The following is an 11323-nucleotide window of genomic DNA, read 5'->3' as shown; positions in this document are numbered from 1 at the left end:
TGACTCAAAGGAAGGAGTTTGAGTTTTATTTTTTATTTTTTTCATTAATGGCTTTATTGTAAGATAATTTACATACTATAAAATTCATCCATATGCTTCAAAGATGTTTTAGTAAATGTATACAATTGCGCAATCACACAACAATCCAGTTTTAGAACATTCGTATCACCTTCCAAACTTCTAAACTTCTCTCAAGTCTATTTGCATTCCATGCCCCTGGTACACTTACCTCAAGTAACTGATTTCTGCCTGGATAGATCTGCCTAGCAGAAGTTTCTTTCTCTCTTTCTCTCTTTCTCTCTTTCTTTCTTTTTAAATCCAGTAGTAAAAGGAGGTCATGCAAAATATGTGCTATTTAAGAACAGACTTACCCTTTAAAAATCACCACAAGTTTAAAGTTGTTTAAAAGTCAGTTATGGTTTTAAATAACATGGAAATCGTCATGAAGTAAAAAAGAAAAGAAAAAGAAAAGAAAGACATGTAAGAAGAGGTTCCAGTTTGGGGCGGCTAGAACTGGGGTGCTTCTTCAGCAGGCGAGGAGGGCGTGGCGCGAGAGTTAGAGTACCTCCCCCGATCCCCTCCCACCTAGGGCTTGCTCCCCACCCACATGCACCTTCCTCTCGCGCAGGCGCAGTGGCTCCGGCGTGCAGGCCGGGGCGGGCTGGGCGCAGAACCCCCGCGCGGTTCGCGAGCGCATAGCGATTGCTTCTGTCTGTTGTTTAGTTATGGCGCTGTCAAGGAAGCGCCGGGGCAGAGGGAACCCAGGTCAGGGTCTAGCTCTGTGCTGACGGCGACCCAGGGCCGAGTGGGCTATGGGGGAGCCCGGGTCCTTGGTCATGGGGGTCCGCGCCCGTAGCCGGAGCTGCTGCTTGCGGCGTGTGGGGATGGACGCCGAGTGGCTGCTGCTGGAGGATGGAAACGAGGTGAGCGGGAGGAGTCCTCCTGAGGGAAAGGAGTTAGAGGCCGCGCTGAGGGAACCACGGCGTCCGGGCCTGAGGGATAAATGGAAAAGAGGAGGTGGTCGCGGGGAAGGAGAGGGATAGTTGAAAGTCCTGGGGGAGAGAACGGAGGAGGGGTTCTGGTGCGAGCGGTTGGGAGGTCTGAGGTGGGGGTGCGTGGAAGTAGGGACCGTGTGGGATAAAAGATGACCTTTTGACAGCGGCCTAGGCCTGTGGCGCCACTTGGGGCGGCAGCCCAGGTTGCAGGAAGGAGCCGGGTACAGGGGCACAGTGGGAGGTGGGCGTGGAAGATGTGAGGACCAGCTGGGGTTTCGAAGGGAGGAGGCGATTGGTTTGGGGAGGGGACTGGGACAGCCCCCATTTGGGTCGCTTGGAGCCCTGCGGAGCTCAGCCCGGGCGGCGGAACTGTGAGGCGGAGCTGTCCCAACTTGAGCCGAGAGAGTGAACTTTTTCGAGTTTATTTTGAAAACGATTGTGAATTTTGGGTCATGTCCCCTAAAATACTCAAAACTTTAATGTAAAAATGTCTTCCTTTCCAGCTCTTGAGGAAAATTGGTGCTGTGAGGTGGGCCACATTTATCCTTGTGAGTCTCGGTACTGCCGAGTGGCACCCCCTGAGCTGGGTCGGGGATGGGAATTCAGAAATATAAAGGCTCTCGTCTCCAAGGACTGCTTATATTGTTTTCTAATGTGGTCATAAATTTTAAAAAATTAAAGAGGAAAGTTGAGGCATAGTTTCTTTTGGGAGCCACTAGGACTGGAGTGGTGGTACTAGAGAGTGTGACAGAAGAGGGAGGAGAGTTAGAGTGTAGTCGTCATGAGGAGAGCTAGATCAGGGACCAGCTTGTGGTGACTGGGAACCATTTGGAGTTTGGAAATAATTTGTAAGAAAAATAAAGAAGTCCTTTGAGTACTATGTATGTTTAATTACATTTTTTTCCTATAAACTATATAGTCTCATTTTCATTTCTTAGGTATTTACTGAGTACTTGAATTGTTTAGTGTGCTATAAGAGAGCCAGATAAGGACTTCTGCCCTCAAAGAGTTTATGGTTTGAATAGGGGAAAGAGGATTTTATACAGTGAAGCAGTATGAGAACACCCAGGCAGGCTGTATGATCAAGTGCAAAGATGTGGAGTAGTTAGTACTATCCTAGAGCAGTGGTTCCTCAAGTCAGAGGAGGGATTCAGGTCCAGCCTTACATATTTGTGGATTAGGAGGTTATAAAGGATTACTTGTATGCTATGATTTGAAGAACACCAGGGAGACACCTCTGCCCCCAAATCTCTAATCTCTCCAGGTGTCATTGCCTGCAAGTCCATGTTAGGCATTCCTTCTTTTAGCTTAAGCATTGATCTTTCCCTGCATCACTCTTTGCAAAATCAGACACCTTTGGGAAGTTTAATAAGATACTAACACCGGAATAATAGTAACTATACTATATTTTGTGTAGGGTTTGGGTTTTCACATAATTACTTAATCTAAGCCCTACACATGTACTACATACCCACACACAACCCTATAAGGTACTTAGAGGTCAAGTGTTAACTCATTCTTCAGATTCAATTGCCATGGATTCATTTATTCTAAATAATTTGGTAGCATTGGGAATGTTGTGGGGAGGGGAGGACAGGAAGAATTTACAGCACCTGCAACAAGGACAAAAGGACTAAAAAGCATTCCTAGACATATTTTAAACTGTTGAGTAATATTGTATGGGACAACCTCTCAGGGGAGAGACCAATAGAAACCAGAGTGAATGGTGAAGAAACATGGGAAGACTGGCTTGCTTCATAACCCTGCGTGGAGGAGAAGCCTGCCAGGCTATATGCAAGACTGAGTCTTAGGAAGTGGTTGGAGCATAGCCTGCAGTAAGTATGAAGAGAGGTCTGCGTCAAAGCCAAGAAATGGAGTCTTAGTTATTCTAATGGTCCCAAATCACAGCACAAGCTTGCATGCATATGATTTTAGGAGGTATGCTGACATCATTTAGTTATAATAGCAGAGTAAGTTTTCTGCCTTCCCAGTTCCTCTCACAGTCTCAGATTTCACAGATAAAATAATAAAACAAGGTTCCTCTCATTTCACTGAAGGAAATACTATAGTAAATTGTTTGCCTGAATGTGCATTTTGAAATTTCTTAAACCAATCCAGAGAGTTTGCTGGAGAAATAAATTAGATAGAGATTTATTGCATATTAGCTAGTTTCCTGGAAGTATAGGCATCTAGGCCTTTGGGAAAAACCATAATATCTTCATTTTCTCTATTTTCTTCTCGTGTTTGATTTTCATGAACTTTTCTATCCTAAGAGGGTTGGAAAAAGGGACAGAGTGATTCTAGAATATTTGCTGGTCATCCGGGAAGCAGTAGGAGTCATTCCTAGGAGGAAAGGGATAGGATTAGTGAAGGTGAGTAAGGACAAAGTGATCTTGTAGACCAATGATGTCAGTAGGCTCAAAGCCTTGCAAAACTGTTGTACAGCAAATGGGAACACCCCCAACATATAAGTTGGCACTCAGTTCCCATGGGAAATTCAGTTTTGTGTTACAAATGATGATGGAATATCCAGATAAGCTCACTGCAGACTCTTTAGCCATGGTATACTAAGGTAAGTTCTAGGACCAGACAGTGAAGGAAAGGATGAAAAATAGTATTGTCCTCCTTTTTTAGATTCAGAGTGTGCAGGAAGCAATTTCAGAAAAAGGGACTCATCTCCCTTTTCTATAATACTTTCCCCAGGCTACTCACAATGGCACTTTGACTGTCTCCCCTCAAGTATTAAAATGGAATGCGGAATACTTCCTTTATTGGAAATAAAACTACCTAAATGATAATTCTTACTGAATATGGATGACAGATAAATCCTTAAACATTTTATTTATAAAAGATATATTATTATTCAGAGGAATTTCCACAGTTAATGGAATTTCTGGCAAACTGTCAAAGAACAGAAAAACTTCAGACTCAAGGTTTTTGTAGAGGTGGGCACCACAACATTTTAAAGAGAACAAGTCAGGTTGTAAGAGTTCCTGGCAGCTTGTGGCTCCGTAGTTTCCAGTGGTAATAACCTAGTTTCCAACTTCGGACCTAAAAAAACACCCATCCTAGAATCTGGGAGGACTTGTAAGTAAGATCTTTTTATTCCATTATTCACAGATACCTACTGAGCACCATGCCAGGTACAGAAATGCAGCGGTACACAATACAGATAAGGTCCCTGCTCATGAAATTTATATTCTAGTAAGGGGGGGATGGAAATAAGTAAAACAAACAAGTTAATTTTGGATTGTGATAAGTGCACCCTAATAACATAAAGGAATGTGGTAGGGTAGGACAGAGGGGTGGCGAGCAGGCAGCAACTTTTGATAGAGAGATCTGGGTAGGCCTCTGAGGACCTGAAACTTGAAAGATGAGAAGGAGCCTGTGCAAATGTCTTAGAGAAGAGTGTTTTAAGCAGCTGGGACAGGTGAAAAGACCCTCAGGTAGCAGGGAGTGTTTCTGACCATAGTACGAGATTAGTCTAAAGACGTGGAGAGAGTTAGGACATTCAGGGCCTTATAGGCTATGGGAGGGAGTTTGGATCATTGGAGAATTTTAAGGAAAGAATGGAAATGATCTGACTTAAAGTTTTTACATTTACAATTGCTGCGTAAAGAATTAAGTTTAGGAGGGCTAGCATAGGAGCAAAAACAGCATGACTGGAGGGGGCCAAATTATTTGGACTGTGGTAGTAGCCATAGAGATAGAATTTAACAGATTTAGAACGTATCAAATTACAGCCAGTAGAATTTGCTAATGATTTGAATGTAGGCATGAGAGACAGAAAAATTAAAAATGGCTCCTGAGTTTTGGGATAAGTAGATGGTGCATGGTAGTGTCAGTTACTGAGATGAAAGTTTGTGGGGAAGAATAGATCAGGGCAAGGAGAGTCATGGTGATCTTCGAAGGACAGAGGAGGACAGGCATGATTCTGAAAGATTTTTCAAAGGAGCACAGAAGACTGCTTTTAGAAAACCACTGACCATTTGGCTTAACGTTCCCGAGTAAGGTTGTGGTATGGGTCATCAAAGAGGTGGCTTGTGCACCAAGAACAAGCAGAGAATTGTAAGAGCTGGATCTCAGAAGAATTTCATTTTCTTCCCGACAAGTTTATTATGAATTAGATTGGCCCATCAGGAAAGTATGATAGATGTGAAAGTATGATAAAGGTTGCTTCTTTGCAACCTTTTCCAGGGCCTCTTTTGTTGTCCTGTGATTAAGACAGAAAATATGGACTCGATGCAGATTTTTGGTTGAATTACAACTGGTTGAGGTGTACCCAGATTGTGTGGTAGAATGTATACTAGGCTTTCCTGAGAGCTTTGCCTTTGTGTCTTCTCTCAGTATTTTACCTGTGTCTTGAATGAAGTTACAGAGGACATCATATCAGTTTGGTGGTTGACTCAAAGCTGGAAGGGGTACTGAGAATGTGATGGCAGATTAAAAATTCATTCATAAAGATATTGCCAAATTAATGTGATAGGCTAAACTAACACGATTAATTTTACTAGAAGTCAATGTAAGGTCCTACACTTGAATCCGAATTTACCAACTAGTCAAGAATAGGACAGAAGAGACATGACTTAGCGTAGCAATTCTTGGGAGAAGGTCAGACCAAGAAATTTAATCATTTGTAAGCCTGAGGATACTTTGGCAGTGTATAGATCTTGCTATGAAAACTAATGCAATTTATATGCTCCAGTGATAATATTTAGAAATGGGAAAGTGATACTTGGATTCAACCATGTAATAGAAATTAAGTTTATTTTTCTTAATATGACATCTAGGAATAAAAATAAGCCAGGAATTTCTTGACATACCTATTAGGTTAGCAAAGAGACTCAAACACATACCATGAGAGGTTGGTTGAAGTAACTGGGAACATAGGGCCAAAAAAAGAGAAGACTTGGTAGACACTTACAGCTGTCACATGGGCGGGGAATTGGAGATTTTCTGATGGTGCCCAGGACAGAGCCAGGACCAGTGGATAGAAGTTGTAGTGAGAAAGATGCCAAATCAGAGCCATTAAAAAATTGGAGAGACCATCTTGGGTATAGAGGCTATTGTTCCTGGCAGCATTTAAGACTAGCTGATGAGGTATGTAGAAAGAATTCCTCCATCTCATGACTTTTCAGGGTCCTACCAATTCTGACATTCCATGAATAACTGTCTTTTTGCCTTTTTCTACCTGGTGGCTCCTCTGGCAGCTGAAGGAGGACATAGCTGATGAGCTGTTTGGGTTTCTTAGGAGTCTGGTATTGTAAATCAGGATATGTGTATACTGCTGGTCAGTGAGATTGTCAAGGACCTCCCTTTTCACCACAATGGTTGATGGTGTCTCTTACATTGTTGTTGTCTTCCTAGGTGACTATAGGGCGAGGATTTGGTGTCACATACCAACTGGTATCAAAACTCTGCCCTCTGATGATTTCCCGAAACCACTGTGTTTTGAAGCAGAATGCTGATGGCCAATGGACAATTATGGACAACGAGGTATGGTAATCTGTAGATGCCTAATGACTTTCATTGAATTTTTGTTCATTTTAAAAAATTTTTTTGTCAAAGGTAGTAAATACGTGGTACAAAAGTTAAAGATTCAAAAATATATCTTCTCCCCTAGCCACTCAGTTGTCTTCCCTAGAGACAACCACTTCTGTATGCTGCCAAAGATTAGATTATGCCAAAATAATTTCTGAGGACTTGAAGTGAGTTACTTTGAAGGGAACACCTCAATTGCGGCAGTAGGTCCTACTTCAGAAACTAGGCTGAGTTACAAGAGGAATTGGCTCTTTGTAACTTGAAGGTCCCGGAACCTTGGGAATCTGGTGAAGATTCTGGAGTACACCTGTGGTTCAGGGCATGGGGAGGAGGAAGGAGCTGAGCTGACTGCACCTAGCTCCTTCCTCTTTCCACCCCTTTCAATCAGAGCAAACCATCTCTCTCCTTTTTAAACCTATTTTATGTATTGGTATTCTGAGGAAGATTTCCTTTGAATAAAAATTTTTCTGCTTTAAATATTTGAAAATTGTGAATACTAAGGGAGGTGAAATAATGTATAAAGTTCAGCAATTAGGAAGTACCTAAAGTGCAGATATGCAAGCACGCAGGAATACAGTGAAAATAAAGAATATGAGGTGAAAGAAATTCTAATGTAAAAATTAAAGATTAAGAAGTATAAAATGTCTTCAGACACCATTTTATACTGTTCTGGTTGGAAGGATTTTAAAGATAACTGTTAGAAGAAAGTGTATTAAAAGGGTTCTGAGATGAAACATTTGGTTCCTATGTGTGGGGAGGGTTACCCACACCACCACGCAATGCTTGGGACACCAGCTGAGTGTCCTACAATTCTGACACTATCTACCTGGAGGTAGCATCAGATCCCACAGGTAAACATTTTAGTCTCACCAGACTGCCCTCCACTTCAGAACCATGCTTCTGACCAAATGGTTATAAAGTGGAGGTTCCAAGTACCCCTTCCTTGGACTTGAGATGCCAGTCATAAGTCCAGGTTGTTAACCTGGACTTCTGATCAGCTGGCTATAAATTAGAGGTTTCTCTGACCTCCTTCCACTTTGGATTCAATTAATTAGCTAGAGTGACTCACAGAACTCAGGGAAACATTTATTTACATTAACCACTTTATTATAAAAGGGTATAATAAGGGCTATACAAATGAACATCCAGTTGGAAGAGATGCATAGGGCAAGGTTTGTGGGAAAGGGCATGAAACTTTCATGCCCTGTCAGAGTGTGTCACTCTCCCAGCACATCCATGTACTTACCAACCCAGAAGTTCTCTGGAACCTGTCCTTTTTTGGTTTTCATGGAGGCTTCATTACATAGGCTTCATTGACCATTGGTGATCAATTTAACCTCCAGGAGGTCAGGGAGTGGGACTTAGAGTTCCAGCCCTTCAATCACAGGATTGGTTCCCCAGGCAACTAGCTCTCATCCTTCTGTGACCCTGGGACATTCCCAAAGTCACCTACTTAACATAACAAAAGACACCTTGATCTCACTCACCACTTAGGAAATTCCAAGAGTTTTAGAAGCTCTGTGCTAGAAATGAGGATGAAAACCAAATACAAATTTACTATAATTCACAATGTCCTGCCTCATTTTGCATGCATAAAACTATTAAAGCTGTTGGAGAAAGTACCTTCCTGCACTAGGATTAAGTTGCGTTGGCACTGTGTTGAAGGAGAGGCTGTATAAATGCTAAGTAAATTGGTTCAGCACTCTTGGCAAGATAGTATGAGAAAAAAAATGGGCACTGAAAAAAGGACCTTAGAGATGATCTAGTTTAACCTCTTTTGGGGACAGATAAATCTGAGACCCAGAGAGGTAAACTGACTTGCCCAGGGGCCTTGTACATAACTGACTAGTTGAGTGAGTGAATAAGCCAGGGCTCAAACTCAAATAAGTCTCTCTTCTCTGCTCCATTGTCAAATACCAGTACAGGACACAAGCAATTGGCTGCTATACTGGCTGCATGATTTTAAAAAATTAATTATGCATATTTAAGATAAAGCAACAATGCCTTAAAGCCCCTGTAATAGCTTATATCATAACACCTTAGGAAAAGATGTTTTCTTCATTGGAGTTGGCTATCTGAGAAATGAAGTTATAGTATTATAGAGGTGAGTTGTCTGCTGCTTCTTTCCTTGATTATATGCAATATAGATGTGTTCCATTGTTGGGATAGCAGATTTTGAGAGGTTGAGAAGCCACTGGCTGACTGATTTCCTTGAACAGCAACCTCAGGGACACAGAGGCAGCCTTTGCCAGCAACAGGTCTTGACTGTGCTCCCCAGATTGCTCTGCAGTGTTCGTTTTGTATCCTTTCTTTTAGGGCCATTGTCTGAGACAGATCATATACAAGAAAGGTAGGCACCTGATTCTTCCAAGCCACTTAGTTCAAGCCACTTAGCTTCAATTTGGTTTGTGAGGCAACTCTGACTTTTGAGAGAAGTTATAAGTGGGGTCTTTTGATGGAGCAACTATTCTTATAGGTAAGCCCCTCCCCCCACCTCTTAATAGATGCTCCTTTTCTTTCTGGCATAATGCCTTGGCAGCCCTCTTCTGATGAAGGATTTGAATTTCAGGTACAGCATATTATTGTTACGGTTCTACCTGAAGTCATTTGCCAAGTCTTTTCAAGAAGTAGATATTTTTAATAATTCAAAACTCAGAACTACATTCTCTCTTCATAAAATGGTCTCTCTTCTATGCTGGGATTGTTACCAGCAATCAGATATCTGTGTTGTGTGATTCTGGAGCTTAGTCATTGGATCCCCCATGAAAGATTTGCGTGGAGGTCCGATGCTCAGAGAAGAAAGACAGCAGGCAAAAAGTAGCAAACAGAAGTGATGTATTAAGCAAAGTACACTTGGGAGAAAGTCCAAGCAGACATCTCGATAGAGGATTGAGGGCCCCTGAGAAGTTGTTGATAGGGGTTTATATGGGCCATAGGTTTCTTTGTTCTCCTTCTGTCCCTTCCATCTTGAATAATGTGAATTCCCTGCACCTTCCTTTGAACCTCCCACTCTTGGCCCAAGCACATGTAGTGTGTTCCTGTAGATGGGAAGTTATATGCCTGCACCGTGGGGATTTTGAGGGTATGCTCAGCTAACTACTTTTGCCTAAACCTGTTGCACCACCAGAGTAAGGTCATTTAATGATTATCTGTAGTTAACTGACCAGAGGGAATGAGGTAGGCATCAGAAGCTGCCAGGTGTCTTGCTTTCTGTCTGACTTCTGACCATAGGAAAATGAGGGAGTCACCTGAAGCTGCCTGGTGTTTGTTATGTACATTTTATTTCTAGACCCATCTTGGGGCCTCGCTAACCCCTTATTGTCCTTTCCCCTCCTCATATCAACCTATTTGCCTACCCTATCAGAATGGCCAGAAAGGGAAAGCTTAAGTACAGATACAAAAATTACAACAAATGAAGTTTTGGTTTAAAATTGGCTGAGGGAGATTCTGGGAAACATGGCCGAGTGAGAAACGTCCCCAGATCTCTCCCCTTGAAACAACAATAAGCTGAACATCTAAAACTGAACAAAAAAACACCCAAACTGCACACCAGCATGTCTGAGTATGGGATCTGCTCATAAGAACTATCACAGGTCAGAACCCCAGGTGTCAGGTGGTGGACTTGAAGAAATAAAGAAGCTGCCTGTCGCAGTCTCCAGAGCTCCTTGCAGGAGGAGGGAGAGAGGTGAAGGTGCAGCAACTTCCCTGAACAGCCCTGCCTGGAAATACCACGACTTCTATGCAGCCGGCAGCAGGACCCAGTCATCAGGGCAGAAAGCAGAGAAGCAGGACGGGACTGCAGAGAAACAACAGTTGATTTTTACCGGCCCCAGTTGCAAAACCGAGGCTGAGCTGCCTTCTAACTCCCACCCAAAGGGCCCCTCCCCCCATACCCTCCGAGACTGAACACCACGGAGTCCGAGGGTAATCTGAACAAACGCTGCTAAGGCTGCTATTACAGCCTCTGGAGTTCCCTGCAGGAGGAGGGTGAGGGGAGAAGGTGTGGTGACTCCCCTGAACAGCCCTGCCTGGAAGTGCTGGGACTTCTATGTAACCGGCAGCAGGGCCTAGTCATCAGGGCAGAAGCAGAGAAGCGGGATAGGACTGCAGAGAAACAACAATTGATTTTTACCAGCCCCCAGTTACAAAACTGAAGTTGAGCCACAGCCCCCAACTCCCAACCCAGAGGGCCCCTCCCCGCATATCCTCTGAGACAATCATCAAAAACCTACCAAAAAGTAAAAGTCCAGGACCAAATGGCTTCACCAATGAATTCTACCAAACATTCAAAGAAAATTTAATACCTATTCTCCTCAAAGTCTTCCAAAAAATCGAAGAGGAGGCAATACTTCCAAACTCATTTTATGAGGCCAGTATGATTCTGCTACCAAACCTGGTAAAGATAACACAAAAAAAGAAAACTACAGACCAGTATCTCTCATGAACACATGCAAAAATCCTAAATAAGATACTAGCGAACCAAATATGGCAACATACTGAACAGGTTATACACCATAATCAAGTGGGCTTTATCCCCAAGGCACAGGAAGAGTTTGACATATGCAAATTGATTAATGTGATATACCACATAAGCAAATTAAAAAATAAGAATCATATGATCATATCAATAGATGCAGAAAAAGCCTTCGACAAGATACAGCACCCATTTATGATCAAAATACTTAACAAAATTGGTATAGAAGGATAAACATAATAAAGGCCATATGTAACAAAACCTCAGCCAACATTATGCTGAATGGTGAAAAACTACAAAAATCTTCCCTCTA

The 11323-nt window shown here is 42.5% G+C and overlaps 1 protein-coding gene across 9 annotated transcripts in view; it reads left to right on the top strand.

Moving 5' to 3' along the window:
* Window positions 1-476: 476 nt before the first annotated feature.
* The window catches only part of RNF8 (ring finger protein 8), a 38060-nt gene continuing 27213 nt past the window's right edge, over window positions 477-11323 (top strand). For 3 of the 9 annotated variants that reach the window (XR_003044967.1, XR_003044966.1, XM_025043701.1), the window contains exons 1-2: window positions 477-923; window positions 6363-6491. Coding sequence is in view for 6 of the 9 variants with exons in the window: in XM_025043701.1 (XP_024899469.1) it covers window positions 813-923; window positions 6363-6491 (240 nt within the window). In the remaining 3 variants the exon portion in view is untranslated. The remainder of the gene's footprint in view (window positions 924-6362; window positions 6492-11323) is intronic. The other 6 variants (XR_003044965.1, XM_025043700.1, XM_025043702.1 and 3 more) reach the window with 5 other exon arrangements.

This window comes from Pteropus alecto, unplaced genomic scaffold (assembly GCF_000325575.1).
Source record: "Pteropus alecto unplaced genomic scaffold, ASM32557v1 scaffold202, whole genome shotgun sequence".
In the NCBI taxonomy this organism is placed as follows: domain Eukaryota; kingdom Metazoa; phylum Chordata; class Mammalia; order Chiroptera; family Pteropodidae; genus Pteropus; species Pteropus alecto.
This window is presented reverse-complemented; position numbering and strand designations above follow the sequence as displayed.